This window comes from Pteronotus mesoamericanus, unplaced genomic scaffold, assembly GCF_021234165.1.
Source record: "Pteronotus mesoamericanus isolate MK-2021 breed Mesoamerican mustached bat unplaced genomic scaffold, CSHL_Meso_final contig_73, whole genome shotgun sequence".
Taxonomy (NCBI): Eukaryota; Metazoa; Chordata; class Mammalia; order Chiroptera; family Mormoopidae; genus Pteronotus; species Pteronotus mesoamericanus.
Genome location: NW_026555245.1, coordinates 23,029,077 through 23,048,978, shown reverse-complemented (window position 1 = coordinate 23,048,978; position 19,902 = coordinate 23,029,077). Strand labels below are relative to the sequence as shown.

Here is a 19,902-nt window from a genome sequence, read left to right as displayed (position 1 = left end):
TGAACCGGAGATAAAATAATGCCCAGGTTTGCATAGTGGCTCCTAGGTAGTACACAAAGAAGGCAGAGCAGGGGAGTACTGTAAAGGCTGAAAATTAAATTGTCATTGGAACCATAGCCCACCAAAATAGGCCAGGACCTGAGTACTAAACCAAAACTCGGTGACTGCCTACTAAAAGGGAAGATTTCAATAGAATCTAGTCATCTTAACAAAATACCACACATGTCCGAGTTACAGCTCAATCACTTGTCATGCCAGAACCAGGGAAATCACAACTCGAAAGAGAAACATACACGGATACCAAAATGAGTTAGACACTGGAATCATCTGACAAAGATTTTAAGGTAGCCATCAGAAAAATGCTTCAAGGCACAATTATGAATACTCTCGAAACAAATGAAAGCAATAGAACATTTCAGCAAAGAAATAGAAGATGTAAAAGAGAACCAAATGGGAATTACGGAACTAAAAAATACAACCACCAAAATAAAAAACGCACTCGAGGGCTCAATAATAGTTTGGAGATGACAGAGCATAAAATCAGCAGAATTGAGAGCAGATCAATAGAACTTTAGCCAATCTGAACAGAGAAATCAGACGTAAGAGACCATCAAGAACCTGTACACAGCAACAAAAGACCCAACATTTATGTCATTGTAGTTCCAGAGGGAGAGAAGAAAGAGTATGAGGTTAAAAAAATATCCCAGGAAATAATGACCGAAAAATTTCCCAAATTTGGTGGAAGGCCTAGAAGTTGAACAAACTCCAAACAAAAGAAACCCAAATAAATCAAAGCTACACATTCTATCATCAAACTTCTGAAAATTAAAGATAAAGAAGAAAATATTTAAAAAAAAACGAAGAGAGGACGCATGTTCAACAGGGAACGCAAATTTCAATGTTAATAGACTTGTCAACTGAAACCACCTGAAATGCTTTCCTCAAGGTCACGACCCCCATCACCTAAAAAGTTTCAACACACCCCTTTCTTGTCAATCCCCTCCCCACCTCCAGCCCTTGGCTGTCACTGATCTCTTTTCTGTCCCTATAGTTTTGCCTTTGCCAAAAGGTCAATTTCATGTATTTTTAATAAAATGATGTCTTCCTTATTTACGTCTCTAGTGCTAACCTGTACTTTTGAACTTCAACAGTCTGGTCCATTCAATGTCTTTTGTTTGACTCAGGTTTAGAACCCTCTTTTTCCTTTACACAATGTGAACCTTGAGTAATTCAAAATTTACTTAAGCTCTCTGGGAGTTTATGTCCATGAAAGAGGGGAATGATACTTAGTTTGCTAATTTTGGGGGAGCCTAAATAAGATAAATGCCACTAAGAAGCCTACCAGACTGGGTATACACAATAGATGCTCAATACATCATTAGTATCAGCTTCTGTTAATGAAGTTCCTTTTCTAAGGAGAGCTGTACCTTCTGGGGGTGGAGTACGGGGCTTCTAAATTATCAGCCCACTTGACGGAGAGGTTCAGGCCTTCCCACCAGTCACCGCTACATGTCTCTACAACGTGCTGGGTCAGAGAATGCATAACACTCCCAATGACTGCCATTTGAATTATCAGAAAAAGTCTGTAGCACAATTGAGTCTTGCAACCAATCAATTGCTTCATGTAATAAGAATGTTTCATTTCCAATACCTTTTAATAATGGGTCAAAATACAGCATAATGTTATCTAGCAGCATATACTACTCCAATACGACTGCTCCAAGATCATGCCGTTTACAGTAACATATGCACTTGGGGCATTGTTCCACATTGGACAGGTACGGGAGAAGTGACAGGCCCATTTACTTCTACGTATTTTTGTGTTCTGAGTCTTCATGTTTCATACGCTATTACCCAGTTGCAATTTATAATGTATTCTGAGAACTCATGTGATATTTTAGTACGGATGCCTCTTCTCAATTTCTCTCTAGATGAACTAAACAAAATGACCTTAATACAAGCAAACTAATAAGGATCACACTGTTCTCATTTCAAACATACATAAAAGAACTAAAATGTTGTGGCATATGTCAGTTTTTACTAATCCTCTAACATCCAGAGAAAGGGCCTGTATTTAGAACTACCTTAGAATTATCACAGCTAGCAAAATTTTGTTTAATACTAGGACTTTCAACTGATTTCATGCTATACATACACACTAAAAATGCAGTTAGTGTAACGCAAAGAAATAAAAATTACAATTGAGGTATCATATAGTAAGTGAAAAAGCTTTAACTGTCTGGTCATAGAACTAATAACAACTTCATGCAGTGAAATAAAGGTGTCTCTCTCAAGAGCCAGGGTGCATCTGTGGCCGGCACTATTAAAGAGTGTATACAGCTGTACTTGGTTATATGAACATTAGTTAAGTGAGACCATAAAAAACAGCTGTATTTGAAATCACATAGGACTCTCTGCATATTCTCTCCCTGTGGCAGCCAATCAGCAATCTTGCTGACAGGCAAACATGTACAAAACGAATGATCCTATTTAGATTAATTCCTCCTAATGCCTTACACAGGCCTACTTTCCTGGCATATCAGAGAGACAGCAGGTCAGTTCCATTCAAAACCCAGAGACAGAAAATGCAAGCTTGATTACTTGATAAAATATATGACTATACTAGAGAATGTGAAGTGCTCAGTCTGTAAAAATAGGGCTGGTGGGGCTCTTCCCCAGCTCAGAGTTCAGCCACAAGGCACTGGAAATTCAGCACTCAGCCAGTACTCGGGCCAGAGAACTGAGATTTAACTGTGACTCTGTGATTAATGTTTCAGCTTTTTATTCTCTGCCCTGTAACCCAATACATGAACATTCTTTGCCACGAAACTCTGAAATGCCCTCCAATCCGTGGCTGCGGGATTTGGACGGAATGTTAACCAACATCACAAGCAGGACTGAAATGTGCTCACTCAGCTGGGCTCACTTGCTTTCCACCTCTGCCATTGACCTGAGAAGACCTTACCTGGGTGACCCGCAGGGTCCAGCGGGCTGACAGGAGACATGTGGAGCAGGTATGTGAGCTCACCCAAGCCAAGGTCAGCAGAGCTGCCGGCCAAGCCCAGCCTGGATCCACCAACCTACAGACTCGTAAGCAAAAGAAGTGCTTACTGAGATTCTGCAGCTGTTGCACAGTATCACTGCGGCCACAGTTCACTGAAGCATTACCGGGGACAGCGTGGCCCTGGGCAATCCCTTGTCCACCTATCCCTGACGCATCCTCTATAAAGTGAGGGGAGGGTTTGAAGGATCCATATAATCTCTTCTAACAGTAACCGGGGACCAAAAAACCTGGCGGGAAAAGCTGCAGACCCCAGGCGCTCAGGTTTCTTCAGGCCTAGAAGAAGGAGCTTAGGAAAACGCTGCCGTTGTCACAGCACACAGGCAGAAAGCCCTTATCCTCAGTAATACGCCACCAGTGTTCGGCCCTGTGTCCACGGTGATTTAAAAAAGTCCACGGTAGGAGGAGGGTCTGACAAACCTGTGTGCCAGCATCTCTTGATAGCCAGCTCCCAAATAAAACTCGTCTTTCTATTGGTTGAAACCTAGATGAATAAGCAAGTCAGAAGACAGAGCTGGAGAAAATGGAAATCTTTATTTTTAAACACTAGTACATTTTCAGGCTGTTTTAAAAAGGAAAAAATCATATTAATTCAAAACTATGCATCAAAGCATATTTATTTAAACTCTAATTTTACAAACACATAATGAAAGAAACATTTTATAAATATCTACTCAGAATATGTATTATGAAAAAAAGTGTTTAAAAATAACAGCCCCAGATTTCCCTCTTTAAATATATAAAATTCCCATACAGTTCATAAGAATTCTTTCTCAAGAGCCAAAAATTTCACAAAGGCCAGCAACTCAGTTCTCATCAGACACAATCGAAAGCAGTAGGGATATAAAAAAATGCAAAAGTTCTGTACATGGGAAATACAGATAGCACACGGGTAAATCTCATTACCATACATGCCTTTTGTGTTTTAAAAATGTTTTATAAAAAATGCCATTTAAAACAAATAAGCGAGAGTCCTTCCCTGACTGTGGAAAATATATAAATTACCACCCTCCCCCTGGGTGTTGAGGCTCCCACTTGCTGGGCGGGGGAAGGGAGGTTTCCATGTGTTTCCTGACCCGGGGCCTAAGCCACCTGTGGTGACCCACCTCCTCTGGCTGTGGCTTTTTTGGTGGGTGATTCACTACATTTCCTTTCACTTAGGAAAATCCTTTGGGATCATAAAAGACAATTGCTCGCAAGTGAAAGCAAGAGGGGAGAATGACTTCAGGTTGTTCTACCCAATTAATAATGTGTGTATTTTGTGGTTTAGGTTGCCACCCTCTGGGAAGCCTAGTTTTCCACTGTCAGAGCCACCCCGTCACCTACTGCAGGAACATATGACACAGTCAATGGCTGTCCCCTTGCCTTTCCTCTCCAGCCCAAGCTGCTCTGTTGCCTGCAGCAGCACATGCAGGCTATTGTCTCTTCTGGCACTTCTTCTGGAAAGAGCTCTTCAAAAAAGTGCGGTACACGGGGTCATCCACGTATTCGTTCTTAAACCTGGAGCTCAGCACTCTTTGTCTCTTTTTCTCCCCTTGGATTATGTCGGTTCCATAAAATGTATCTTCAAATCGCATATCAGAGGCTGTGGACTAAAATTAGCCAGCGTTACATTGCAGAAGGGCATGGCATTTGACCATGACAAGAATGCACAAAGATCTGGTCCAGGCAACAGGGAATGGATGGGGTGCCAGACAGGTCACCAGCCCAGGGTGAAAGGGCCCCACACAGGTGCTCTGGAACCTTCCTACCTGTTACAGTCTCCTGTCTCCATCTAGACCCTCTTTCTTCAAGATATCCAACCCCTGGGGACTTTCCCCAACACAAGCAGGGCCAAAGTCTTCTCATTTAAATCTCCCTCACTTCCACCTTCCCTCTGTCTCCTGCCCAAACAGATTTTTGAGAAATTTGTCAACAGTCATCTCTAATTCACTCCTTTTCGTACTTACTCTGGGCCTCTGCCCCAACAACCTCCCTGAAACTGTCTTTGCTCAAGTCCTAGGTCCTATGACACTTTTCTATCCTAAAAATATTTGCCTCTTTGGTCACCTAACTATTGGTCAAAGCTCCCTCCTCTGTCATAAGCCCCTCCTCTCGCATCTCCACCTCCTCTGGCTGTTCCCTGTGGATGTCTCAGGGGTTCCCCTTTCTTAACTATTTGCTCACCTCTGATGCCCCTGGGATTTTTTATGTGTCCTTCTCGCCACACGTGTACCCTGGGTCTTCACGCCTACTATTCATGGCTTCAATTCCTGCATCTACTCCTGTGATGCTGACATCTGCCACTCCAGTCCAGACCTCCTCCCGCGCTCAGGCCTGCATGTCCAGAGGCCCACTGGGCTATCCGAGAGGCGCTTCAAATCAACCTGTACTAAACTGAACTCACATTCTTCCTTCTCCATTGTTGTCCTGCCTATATTTCATAAATTACACAACTATTCCCATCCATCCAGCTACACTGATCAGAAACCTAAAACTCACTGTAGGCTCCCCTCTGTCCCGAGCCTGTCTAGGACCTCCTACTCCATGAAGCCCTCCATCCTTTATTCCTTAACCCTACCAACCCCATGGTGCAGATTCTTCCTCTTCTAAAGCATTGCAACAAATGCTACATGCCCCCTGGCTATTTTCTGTAGAACCAGTAGATGAACATTCTCTATAAACTTTCTGACTAAATGACACCCATCCTTACAATATTTCAACAGCCCTACTGCCTTCAAGATAACATCCCAGCTCTCTAGGCTGAACCTGTGTAACCTGGTATAATTCCCATGCTCCAGTCAGACTGGCTGGTTTGTAGGTCCCAGTCACACTACAGGCTCTCTCGTGCATTTCTGTCTTCGGACACACTGTCTCCTTTGCCTGGAAGATATTCCATCTTCTCTGCCACAGGCAAATCTGAGGGCCCTTCTTGTGGGTTTCTGTAACACTTTACATGTTAATGCAGGAGAATGAGGACAGCAGCAGGGATGACGGACAGGTAAGCTTCTTCCCATCAGGGGTTTCCTAAACATCCATGAGGGTGAGGCTATTGAGGGACTGAGTACAAAATTTAACACGCTCTCAACACCAGGCAACATGCCCAGCACTCAGACACTGCTCAGTTAGTGTTAGGTGGGGGAAGGGATATGGGCTTTTTCTGTTATGCTCAGGGAAAGCCTACAATAACACCAACATGTAGTGCATCTTACTGTGTCACTGAGGCTACGTCCCCTGGTTGGTGACAGAGGCAACAAGGTCCAGCTTTTAGGGCCTGAAAACACACAGTCAATCATGAAGAAGCAGCAAATAAAGGAATAGTTGCAAAGAGGTTTGAAAACTAAAAAATGGACCCAAGTACACAGCTGGGCATGTTCCCTGCCAGCTACAGGGGATTATCCAGGGTAACAGCCTGCCTCCAAGGGTCCCCAGAAACGACCTTGTTTAACTAGGGAAGACTGCGGGCTGGTAGGCACCCTCTGCCACTGGGAGAAAACATTTTTGTCTCATTTATTCTCGGCAAAGTACTTCCTTTGAGTAACCTTTCCCTTTTATAAGTGCTAAAGTTATCAAAGGAGAAAATAAAACATCCATGAAAGTGTTGCCACTGTGTGGAACAGCAAAAGTCAGCTTCTCAAACACAATAATAAAACCGATTTACCAGTAGCTCTAGTTAATTATGCACTGTTGCTATGGTTATTCTGTGAGACAATAAAAAGTAATGGGGCTGTTTCTGAAGTTAGTGGCATAGAACCCAGCACAATCACTGAGGTGGACTGCTGACTCTTTTGAAAAATTTCTCTCCAAGTCAGCGTGTGTCTGGGTGAGCACAGTCATTAAAACATGGGGGCCTCCCAGCAAGGGCTGCTAACTCACCCCTGCTTAAAACACACAGGAGAGATTTCTCTAGCTATAAATATCTTCCATCAATGAGTTTTCCAATTAGTTTTGTTTTACCAACTGGAAAAAAAAAAAAAAAGAGCAGTCATAGACAAACCAACCAAGGGCTGGAGTGTTATACACCAACCTGAAGAAGCCAGTTTGCTACAAGGAGAGCGCCTAAGCCTTTGACTCAATAAAAGCAAAGGTGGTGAGCTGCATTCAGTGACTGTGAACCTTCGTTTCTGAACATATTTTCTACAAGGCTCAACTGTTTGACATAACAGGCTACATTCAGATTATATACGTGACATATTTTTCACTGCCTTTTCTTTATTAACAGGGTTTTTTTTTTTCTCTCTAGGAATTTAAAAAAGAAAGGGTGAATTTATTGTAATTGTTCAGAGAAATGGACCTTGAAAAACTCAGGAGATGAGTTCAAGTAAAGCTACAGGAGAGGGCATCCTAATATTGGAGACAATTCTAAGGTGGAACAAAGAGATTATGATCTCAGAGAAAACTGAAAGCTTTCTTTTAATACGATTAAGCAATAGTATGTGAAATGTATGAGGCCAGGCTTGTAGGATGGTTAACCGTACATGGATTAGGAAATCAAAGATGTGCGCTGTGGGTGGGTATCAGTACAGTTACTATCACTCCTCTCTTGAGTGTTTCACTTTGAAGGACCTTGCTGTCAAGAATGCAGCTAAGAAGGAAAGTCAGTTCACATGTGATGCAATTGCCTAGTCTCAGGATCCCACCTGATGGAAAAGGAGCTAAATATACAACTGAACATTTAAGAAAACCCATGGTTTTTCCAAATCAATCCATAGTAACTCTATCACTGCAGAAAAGTACATCATAAGCGTACGCAATCTTGTTAGTAGAAGCAGCTAACTAAAACTAAGGGTATCATTTATTCAGAAAAGAATTTTCATTTTAGTCAGAAAAATCCCATTCATTCAAATTTCCCTGTTCAGTATTTATCATTTTGCAGATGCAACAGAATGAAATTCTAAATGAGTAATACTGACTTCATTTCAGGGTCCACTAAATATTTTATGATACAATAATGAAAACTAAGTTTTATGAATTATATTTTTTAACGACTTCAGTTTTGATTATTTTTCCATGTTTATTTGTCTTTTAATGGTATGTGCTGGGCTTGAAACCAACAGCATTTTCTTTTTTACTGCACTGCTTTAGTACTATTCACACAACTAAATTTGGGTTTCTTTATTCCTTTTCTTATAAAAGTGAGAGCTTAGTTTAATTATGAACTGATACAAATATTAACAAACTTCTGACAAGTTATCCAGTTTTTTAGGTCTCTGTTAGACCTAAAACAGAAGAAAGTAGAGAAGTTAACTTTGCTGTTAGAAAAGTTAATCAATATATGATAAGGCTATAGGAAAAAGACATTCACTTATGCTGAGCCCCCTTTAATCTACTACTGAAAATTTTCTTTTACTGTTGCTTCTACTAACAAGACTGTAAATGCCTTGATGCTACCTCTGTATGCTCACAGTACCTGAAGAGATAGAGCACATCTTCAACAACTATTGTGTACGCCAGTAAATGTTAACCCAAAGAAGCATCAATAGAGAAAAAATAAGGAACCTACACCGGTTTCCCTGATTTGGGTCAAATTTGAGGTTTGCATTCAATAGATTTCAATAAGGGAAAAGTTGCATTGACTTTCTTCAAAATCAACCCGGAAGCCTAAGCAACTTTCCTGCTAGGAGAGGATTAGGGAATCGCAGGGCAGATCCCTGAGTGGCAAGTGCCGGCACTTACGAAACGAGCTTTCACTCTCTTGGGTAACTCTTCATCTAAAGTGTAGATGTCCTCTCTCTTCATTGCTATCTGGGATCCATCTTCAAATTCAACCTAATGAAAAATAAAACATCATGATCTATATTCAAAAACAAACAAGCACTAACCACTTTTTTCAGTGTTCCAATTAACGACATAAAAAAAGAAAAAAAGGGTGAAGCAGAATAAACGAGGGAACCAGCCAACATCCAAGGAAGGAAGAAAGGGCCTTTCCCTTGTCAAACTAGGAACAAAATACGTTTTTGAACAAGCAAAAATTCTTGAAAATGACTGTCTTAGAATATGTGCTATGAGCATTTTATTCCCCAAAGCAAAAACAAAGAAAAGCAGCTTCTGCTTAAGTAATTTCTCAAAACCTGAGATTGTGACCAATTTAAGACAGGTTGGGCCTATCAGTACCAGTTGTTTCTTTAAGAGGTTCTGACAATACGAGAGGGAGGCTGTTTCTCCATGAGAAAGAAATGATGATATAATAATCCTCCCAGATAAAATAATATCTCAAGTTCTTACTTTAATGTTTAGCACTCATGTTTGTCAAATTCAACCAAATGGCCAGGAATATCTCACATTGACAGTCTCATAACAATTAAATCACACTAATGTGTAAAAATATCACCTAAAATGAAAATGTTTAAAAACTTTTTTCAAGCTAATCAAATGGGAGTGATAATTTCATAATCAGTTTTTTTCCAACATTGTAGGAGACTTTTTTCACAGAAAAGGGTATAACACTGGTTAACAGAAACCTAGAGCATCTGGGGGGAATTCTTCAAATGTCCCATATGAAGGGATTGTTCTTGGTTCAGGTTTAATGCTAAGTGAACTCTTTTAGGGGAAAACAACAAAAGGGATGCAAACAGGGTAGAATACCTAACACGTTTTAACTCTGAACCACTCAGAACATCTTTGAAGTCCCTAACTTGTCTGTTTGTTTGAATGCTTTACTTCTCAGAAATAAAAACATGCTTGCACTTTTTTCAGTTTAAGTTAAACCATGGAGCTGAGCTACGTTAATAAAAAAATGCTGGAGTTTAGAAAATATTATAATAAAATATATAATTACACTTATTATCCATGCCCTGCTCTCATCTGATTAAGCTGAAATAGCAGGGTGGAATCAGGCCTCAGTCACAAGAGCGCTCTCCCTGTTACTCTGAGAAGGCTGAGGAGAGAGCCCTTTTCTTCTGGCCTTGTTTTAGCACAATGGTTTCTTTAATATTTAATTAGGCCAAGGTGTCATCTCATTTATACAATTTGATAGCATAGCTAGAGCCACCTGTGCCTACCTTTCTTCGTTTTAGATCATTTGCTAAATCTACAGGAGAAAACGGCAATTATAAAACGAAAAGAGGAGTATGCAATGGTGACCAACTGTGCCGGTGTGCCCAGGACTGACGGGTCTCCTGAATGCAGGACTTCAGGGCTAAAATCAGGGAGCTGCTGTCCCTAGCAATCTGGGAGGGGCAGAGCTGCAGTTGGGACAGAGCTGAGAGCAAATTCTGGCCATCCTCTTTACCAGATGTGTGCCCTTAAACAAATTACTAAATTCGATGATCCTTTATGCCCTCATTTGTACACTATGAGTCAAAAACACCTACCTTACAGGGCAACTATAAGCATCCAAAAATACATATACTTAGGATTTTCATCACTGTGCAGGAGGTATTTTAGTTATGTCTATTTTTATAAATGTTTTTGCCTATTCAATGGCAAGGTTCAATAATTAGACACAAAACACAAAATGATCTCAAAAGATCACTGGTTTAATGAGGAATTTTAAACTACTTGTACTTGAGAGACAATTTTAATGTTAGTCTTAACTTTTTCATTATGTCTATAAATATGCTCACAGTCCTATGTTGACAGCCCATCATCAATTCAACTGAAGCTAACACACTGATTACTAATTAGCCTGAATTTCAACATGTTCTTATTATTACACTTTTCGTGTAGCAAACAGCTTTGCTACATGTGAAATGTGAAAATGCTTCACTTTTGCATTTATTGTTTAATTAAACATAATTACTTTCTTTTGCATGATATAATAATGCTTCTTTTCTAGGAGTCTCCAGTATTATCAACCTGTCCCTGAGACTTTTGTCTAATTTTGGAAATTCTGATGCAAAGAAGCTCCAGTACCTACCCTATTATAAATGACCTGAACCTGCAACTTAACATTGCCACCAATACCAAGGGAAAACCGGCCTCCACACGAGATATATATCCTCCCCTCCCCAGTCCCTTAGGGTTTTTCTAGACCTTAAAAAATGTTCTTCTTTACGTTTTCCAAACTTCTTTGAACACTTTTAATTACACTGTGCTCTAGTTCCCGATGCGGTGTCTCACAATGTGCTCTTCCATTTAAGTTCTTGCCCCTTATTGGTCTTTGAACAACTTTTCTACTGAAATTGGTAGTCTTATTCTCAAGCTGTTTTTAACTTAACAGGCCTGGACCTTCTTGTTTTTTCTCCTTTTACTTCAATCATCCTGTTTTACTCTCCTACTTAGCTTGAGAACGTTGATTTCTGCCATTTGTTACTCAAAATACTACAGTGTATTGATTTTAATAAGTTTGTTTTTCTTTACAATCTTTCTAAAGGAATTTAAGTATGTATATGTGCTATCCATGTTGTTTTCCTGTTAAAACTTATCTCATTTTTGATACGGATAAAATTCATTTTTTAATTAAATACTCTTTAGTAAAACGTAGAGTTCTCTTGTGAACAGAACATCCAACAGATAGCTGCACCTTTCATTGAGCAGAACCCCTTTAAGCTCGGGTGTATAACTGGCCACATCCGCGTCAATGCACCATTGGTTTGGGTTCGCTGAGATACCCAATGGGGGTCATGCCTCTCAGGCAAAAGCCACATATTCAAGGGCTGCTGGCTGATGTACAGCCATCACTGTCTTGGTTTATGGTGAGATAAATTAGTCTCTCCCCATATGATGGAAACAGAGGGAGACAGTCTTGCATCCAGTTGCTTATCTTTGCAGCCTAACAATGTTCCTTACCACTCACCAAATGTTATTAGGGTCTTCAGTGTCAAACATGGTAATAAAACTCCAATACCTAGGTCATCAGACATCAAATCTTTGCTTCCTTTATAAATTAAGAGGTACCCCTTACTGATACGACTTCCTGATCTGCAGCACACTGGATATGCCCTCTGGTTTCTCCTGTCCGTCTCAGCAAGCATCAGGCACTGGACAGCACTCACCTGGTACATGTGGGCCACATTCAACCCGAGATATTTTGCGCCATAGAGTTTGCCATCAGGCCACTTGACTTGGATGACTTCTCCTTCAGCAGGAGGGCCCAGTCTCACACAGTCTCGGCTCTATGGAATAAACAGAGACAGGCTTTTCAAGACAAGTGTCTAAGTGACTGCAGTTAGAACTTAGCAAATGATGAACTCCTGGCAATTAAAAGGAGTTATTGCCTCTGTGTTTTATGGATTATGATCTTGCATGGGTGTTCAGGGGAAGCAATATGAGCCGAAGGAGTACTTAAAGATTCAGCCTACATCATAAAGTTGCAAAAGAATCACCATAATCCAAGCAGGAAAAAAAACCAGCAGCATTTACATTTGCTACTTGACAAAGAACTGTTCAGAGGGTGAGTAAAATATACATAAAAACACTTTAGCTGAGGAATAGACCAGCTAATGATTTATAACACATGACATTTATGTAGCATTTTGCAGTTAACAAAATGCTTTAACATACATTTCATTTAAGCCTCATAATCACTCCATGAAGTAGGCAGAGGTTATCAATTATCCCCCATTGTACTGACAAGGAACCTGAGCCTCTGAGGAAGCTCCCGTAAGTTATGATGACCAGTGGAGGAGAGGAGCTGATAGAAGAACAAAAGCTGAGGACACCCAGTTCAAAATGTGGTGGGGGAAGAGGCAGAGTGAGACGGCAGCTGGTGGTCCTTGAGGAAGGAGCAAAGAAAAGGAGCACAGGGAGTGTCTGTAGCATGGCTGGGGCACTGCGTCCTGGGTGGCAGGCCTCCTCTGCCGGCATCTCCCTTAAGTGACTAGCCCACTTCTTTCCACAGGTAATCATGGTGACAGCCATAACCACAGTCTTCTCACTTCAGTTATTCTACTCAACACTGCCTCTTCTGACGGCAGTAATTCAGAGCGAATTTCCTAGCAGTTCATCCTGGAAGGTGCTTTTGGGGGGGGGGGGCAGGCACGTGAGGGGGCATACAGATAAAGCAATAAAACCCTCTCATTGACATGTTGCAAGCTCTTAAATTTATGTGTTCAACATGGCACCATAAAATTCTAATATAAAGGAATTAAATACTTAACTACTTTGGTAAGTTTTCTGGATGTTTAACAATTCATGTTTTGCTAATCCTGGTGTTTTACTGATGAGGAAAATCTGACTAATTGAAATGCACACTTGACCAATCAAGCTACACATGCAGTCAGGACATGGTTTTGTGGTATAATGACAGTCAAATACAGAAAATATTTAGTTTATGATTAGAAATCTACCATATACTACTTTTTATTATTAATATCTTGCATTATAGTAAAGTGGTCATTTTATTTTGGGGTCGGAGTAAAGAGAAAAAGCTCAGATATTCATCTTTCTCTCTACAGGCTATGCTTCCATTTAGAGGTATGGACAATGGCAAAAAAAAAAAATTATGCTCAGCAGCTCTGTAGAATTGACAGTCTGTATCTAACTTAGTTCATTGAAAATAAGTTTATTCTTGGCCTTCATAATATTTGACTTGGGGCATGCAGAACTGAAAGGGCAGGCTATAGACATGTAGCATTCTATATATGCGCCTGGGGTTATCACCTCACTTTCCATTTCTCTTCCAAATACGAATGTGGTATTAAGAATATTAAAAGGTTTAACTTCTAAATATTATACACACTGTCTAGTCTCCTATGTTAGGGAGTCACATTATCTCTGGGATAACTCTGAGCTGAAACCTGGATACTTTGGTGACACTCTGGGACACGAGTATATTTCTTCCCTCTCCTAAAGTTTTCTTCCATGGGGAGGAAGCTCCATAGAGTAATGCTCCCAGCCTTTTTTCTATGCCCTCGTTCATTCATTTTACTAAGAGAATATGGAGCGACTTAATTTTATTGCTGAGTTCTGAAGGAGACTGTATTTTCCAAACTATGTACCAGAGAGCCTTGGGTGCCACAGCAAACTCGCTGGGGCTCTGTGGAATATTTTCAGGAGAATATAAGTTGTTCATATTGTTTAGACCTAACTTAATGTATAGATGGAACTGTTTGGTGTTTCTTTTGGCCTAGGGGCACTGTAAAAAATGTGCTGAGATACCCAGGGGCTGTGAGCCAGGACACATCCGCAACTCTGCCTTAACCCCTCACTTTACCTTTCTCTTTGGAACAACCTGTGGGCAGAGCACTCATTCTGCTCTGCTCCTTCCCCAGAAAGGGGCTGGTGGTACCCCTAGGAGACCTGTCTCACTCTCAGGTCAAATACTAGGAAACCTGTGTGCCTGCAGATATGAGCCGCACTCTGCAATATCTGCTTTATTTGTACTGAAGGAGATTTTAAAAAATCTCCAAATCCTGACTTCTTTGTCTCTCTATATTGCTTTTCCTCAAAGAGGGTAAGTTCTATTTATTGGGCCCTTCTTCAATCCCAACTGAGATAAGTCAAGGCCTCAGGGAATTATGGAGGCTGCACTTCCAGTTTATGCATCCACCAAAAACCACCATCAAGCGGGAGTAGTAGGTCCTTATTTTTATAGATTTAACCTTCCACAGAGGTTTTCAAGCCTTTAAAATAACTCTCCCAAACAATCCTGACTTGCTATTCTAGGTACCATGTCACCGCAGTGGCCATAAAATGTAAGCAAAGTATAAAGTTTATTTGAGATACATATCATAAAAGTATGGCTTCACTAATGAACTAAAGATACGCAACATTAACAAGTGAAAAACAATCCTTTTTATTAAAAGGTGTCTGAAAATTAAATGCCTGAGATATAGTTTGATATCTTTCTTACTACTTGTCAATCAACCCTTTAATCACGACAAATCCTAATAGGGCACTGAAAGGGCCTGGCCTCAAAGAGCTCCTGACTCAGTCACAACCTAGCTTTGCTCTCCAGCAGCCCCAAAACTCTAAACCAACTCATACTCTTCCATGGCAAAATCAAGGAAAGATACTTCAGTTTGCTTTCTCAACATTCTTACTTTTACAACCCTTTTTTTTTCTTTATTCATAGTGGAAAACTAAAGAAAAATAACCAACCAACAATATAAAATTGTTCTGTGACTCGCCTCCCCTGCACCGCCAGGAGGCACTATACTTTGTCGTGATAGCTGCCTTCTCACCCTTTGCCAGGTCCTTTAGCTGGGTGAGGATATATTTGACTTGAATATAACTTCATTTACTGAGTATTATTCATTATTTAAATCCAGCTACTTTTCAAACAGATTTAAGGTGCTCAGAGGAAAACACAAAGAGTTATTTTTGTAACATCTAGTTCCCTCCACGGAGAAGCAGTTTCAATTCATTAGCTGTATCAAACTCTGAGTTTGCCAGAAGCCTCCTATGACTATGTGGAGTATAAAGCATTTAAACAGAAATGGAACCAGGAACATATGGGCTGATGAGGAGAAGTTGGAAGGTTCGATATTGAGGTATCCCTGATCCCTCCAAAGCAAAAGCCACAGGGTATCCTCAAAACTGCCACAATCACTAAACTAGTATCTATTTACTGACCACCTACCTTTGTGAGACACCAGAGTCGACACCAATGTCTAGTTCCCCAACATACAGAGAGACAGAGGGCATCTTCTCCATACTTGGAGGCCTGTCACATGGAGTTCCACAACTCTGTGGGGGAGGGGCCTCACGGGTCCTTGAGAGAGCTGAAATCTATGCAGAGTACATCAGGTTTGGCCCCCATAATCACTTCCACCGCAGCAGAACTGTGCTTTATAGACTGGGTTTCTGAGTAAGATTTCACATGGAAAAAAGGTCTATGTTAAAAATAAAAGGTGTGGTATATGGAGGCATAGGTAAACATGGCTTGCCTCCTCACATAACCACATCAAAATTACAACTACACTACAGAACCACCATCACTCCAAACCGTCAGAAATCGAGTTGAGTGAAGTCTGACAACAACAGAACTAAAGAAACCACATCCATCCAGACTGGTAGGAGGGGCAGAGATGTGGAACAGGCTGGTCCGTCACCCAAGTGTGGTGGATAAAATTTCTGGAGGGATATTTCAGAAGTAAGGGGTTCCAGCCCTACACAAGACACCACCAGCCCAGGGTTCCAGAGCCAGGACAATTAGCCCCCATAACTTCTGGCTGTAAAAACTAGTAGGATTTGAGTCAGTGAACAGAAGTACTGGAGTTCCAAGCAGTTCCTCTTAAAAAGCTCGTACACAGACTTACTCAGACTCACTCCCTCTGAGCTCCAGCACCAGGATAGAAGCTTGAAAGGTTCCAGTGGCATACGGGAAGGACCCAAAGTGTCTAGCGTCAGGACAAGAGCTCGGGGACAGCCTTCTCTCAGAGAGAAAGATGGGCAGAGGCCACTGTTCCTTTTCTGAGCCCTCCCCTCACAAAACCACAGAGCTGGCAGGCTGGTGCTATATCTGAGACTCCTTCAATCTGACTACCACTATTTGCCCCATCCTGGGTAATCCCTGAGGCTCTGCCTGACCCAAGCTGTCTGAAACAGTGGCTTTTCCATATGAATGAATGGCTGGTCTCAGCTCAGACATCACATCTTCCTAAATCCTCTCAAAGAAGCAACAACCAGCCTGAGACCTGCCAGCCCCTATACCATACCTCTGGCCAAGTAGCCCCAGGCTCAGCACTAACAGCCGCCAGATTTGGATCACAGTTTGGCTTCACCTGGGAACCTCCAAGCCCAACACAAGTAGCAGTCATCTGCAGATTGCTTTGTAGCTCATGCGAGGTGGTCTTGGGCAGAATAGGTGGTGGCTGACTTGGGCCTGTATCACCTGGGAAACCCCAGAGCCTGTGTACCCTGTGGACAGCTACAGACCACACTGGAACACCACTACCCTTCCCTTGCACAGTGGATCCTCCAAAGAGGGCAGAGGTTGGTGGTCAGTGGTCACAGTCAGTCCTTGCGGTTGATTGGCTTGGCCAAATCCTTCCCATTGATGTGCCAAAACCAATCAAGGCTCAACTACAAGAGGAGGGTATCATCAGGCCACATGAAGGGCCTACCTTGAGTACCCATCTTGAGTGACTGGGGAGGCTGTGCCACTAGACACTGTAAGACACCTACTACATTAGGCCATACTACCAAAACAGGGAGTCATAGCAGCTTCACTTAATACATGGAAACAAATACATGGAGGCAGTCAAAATGAGGAGACAAAGAAACATGGCTCAAATGAAAGAACAGATCAAAACTCCAGAAAAAGAACTAAACAAAATGGAGAAAAGCAATCTATCAAATGCAAAATTCAAAACACTGGTTATAAGGATGCTCAAAGAACTTAGTAGGACCTCAACAGCATAAAAAAGAAATGAAGGCAGAAATGGAGGATATACTAGTGGAAATAAAGAACAATTTACAGGGAATTAACAGTAGAACAGACGCAGCTGATAATCAAAGCAACGATATGGAACATAAGGGAACAAAAACAACCAATCAGGACAAGTAGAAAAGAGGATCCAAAAAAACGAGGAAAGTATAAGGAACCTCTAGAACGACTTCAAGTGTACCAACGTTCACATCATAGAGGTGCCAGAGGGAGAAGAGAAGAGCAAGAAATTGGAAACCTATCTGAAAATATAACGACAGAAAACTTCCCTAATTTGGTGAAAGAAATAGACATGTAAGTCCAGAAAGCACGGAGACCCAAACAAGATGGATGCAAACAGGCCCACTTCAAGACACATCATAATTAAAATGCTAAAGGTTAAAGATAGAGGGAGAATCTTAAAAGCAGCAAGATAAAGCAGTTAGTTACCATACATGGGAGTTTCCATAAGACTATCAGCTGATTTCTCATAAGAAACTTTTGCAGGCTAGGAGGCATTGGCAAGAAGTATTCAACGTCATGAAAAGCAGGGACCTACAGCCAAGATTCTCTACCCTGCAAAGCTATCACTTAGACAAGATCGGGCACGTTCAGCGTGGTTTGGCCATGGATGAAAAGCTATCATTTAGAATCAAAGGACAGAAAAAGAGCTTCCCAGACAAGAAAAACTAAAGAAGTTCATCATCACCAAGCCATCATTATATGAAATGTTAAAGGGACTTATTTAAGAAAAAGGAGAAGATCAAAACTATGAACAATATGTTTATTTATGAACAATAAAATGGCAATAAACACATACCTAAATAAACACACACCAACTGACTATAAAAAACAAACTAAGCAAACAAAAAGAACAGAGACAGAATCATGGATACTGAAAGTGTTTTGATGGTTGCCAGATAGGATGAAGATTTGAGGAATGAAGAGATGAGAGGATTAAGAAATACAAATAGGTAGTCACAGAATAGCCATGGGGATATAAAGTACAGTACAGGAAATGGAGTAGCCAAAGAACTTACATGCATGACCCATGGACATGAACAAAGGTGTGGGGATGGCCTAAGGGAGTGGCTGGTGCTGGATGGGGGTCCAAAGGGGAAAAAATTGAGACAACTGTAACATAATCAATAAACTATAATTTAAAAAGGAAAAAGGCATGAAAAATAAAATAAAATGTCTGAAAACAAGGGGATTTAGTTTGTGGAAAGCCACATTGAATGGTCTTCCCTTGCTTTTAAGGGTTTTCGGCTTGCTCACATCTGGCTTGGGCTGTGCGTAAGGAATGAGACAATAGAGCACAGCTTCTCAAAGTGTGGTCCCGACCACTGAGACACACATTATGAGAGTTGCAGGCCCTATCCCTCCCTGTAGCTTTAGGTGATCTGAGCGATTTTTTTGGTAAGAATTCCAGATTTTGAGATCTATTATAATAAAGGATGTAAATGTTGATAAGGTCTTTCCTAATGGAGTTTGTAACATGTTGTTAGAGCAAGTACACACCTCTGCTGGAAAACTGTATGCATTAAAAATGTTAACTAATGCATTTTTTTCAGGTGCTGTCTAGACTCCCAGGAGCAGTTTGCCTTCACCTGACAAAAATAGCTGTGTACCATTTGCTGGATTGCCTCCAGAGATGTGTAAACTTCCCTAAAATCTGCCCGAGTCCTCTCCACAGGGACACAGATGCCTGGAACTGCCACTAAGCCGGTAGCTAGAGTACTAAATAGATGATGTAAAAATAACAGTCACAGTCAAGGGTGGACTTTTGGCTTTGATTAAAGGATGGATATGGGCCGTCAACCCAGGCATGAGGACTGTGTCGTATCATATTCCTGCCAGAGTCAGGGCCCAACTCCTACATTTTTCTACTAACTACAGAGAAAAGTCCAAATGCCAGCATGATTATTTGAATTCTGAAGGCGTGTTCTTGGAACTCGCTGGGCTATTTGAAACAAACATCTAAAAGCTTCTGTCCGTCACTGTTGCTTGTCTTACCACTCCCCTCTTCATCCGTGCCCACCTCTCCCCCTACTAAGTAAAAACTACAAAGCAAGCAGCCCTGACTATCAGTCCAGCTGCACCAGATGAAGACATGGTACGTGATTTCCCAGTACTTAATCCACACGTAGCTTGATGCCTGTGATGCCCCGCCTTGGGAAACATGCCTAGGCAACCAGCGGCAAACTGATGGCAGCAGCTGCTGGCATTTTGAGTGATAATCACCTGCTCATTACTGGACTCTGGAAGGGATTAACAAGGCTGACTGACAGCCAGTACCAATCACACTGACTATCTGTCATTTGTTTGGCTGCTCAGCACCTGAATCCCTTTCCCCCTTCAAAGTCTAAGTGGGAAGCAGAGCTAGCCTGCCATTATAGGTGCCGGAAAATGCCAGATACTGCTTTGCCCAGCTTCCCTGGCAGCAGACATGCGCAGGGGCCTGGCCAGTTGGCTTCCCCTGCCCAGGATGTGAAACCTGTGAACAGAGATGCAGAGAAACAAAAGAAGGCAGATTGCTCTCGCAGCAGCTGATGGCTGAGTCCAAGTCCAGGATGACCACACAGGAGGAGGTGGTCACATCCTTCCTGGA

The 19,902-nt window shown here is 41.5% G+C and overlaps 1 protein-coding gene across 5 annotated transcripts in view; it reads right to left on the bottom strand.

The window, feature by feature from the left end:
* Window positions 1-3,708: 3,708 nt before the first annotated feature.
* KDM4C (lysine demethylase 4C) overlaps window positions 3,709-19,902 on the bottom strand; it is a 408,417-nt gene continuing 392,223 nt past the window's right edge. For 3 of the 5 annotated variants that reach the window (XM_054583127.1, XM_054583130.1, XM_054583131.1), the window contains 3 exons: window positions 11,977-12,096; window positions 8,717-8,809; window positions 3,709-4,653 (listed from right to left, as the gene is read on the bottom strand). In XM_054583127.1, the coding sequence (XP_054439102.1) occupies window positions 4,477-4,653; window positions 8,717-8,809; window positions 11,977-12,096 (390 nt within the window). In that variant the 3' untranslated portion in view covers window positions 3,709-4,476. Of the gene's footprint in view, window positions 4,654-6,252; window positions 6,315-8,716; window positions 8,810-11,976; window positions 12,097-19,902 lie in introns of all 5 variants that reach the window. The other 2 variants (XM_054583128.1, XM_054583129.1) reach the window with 2 other exon arrangements.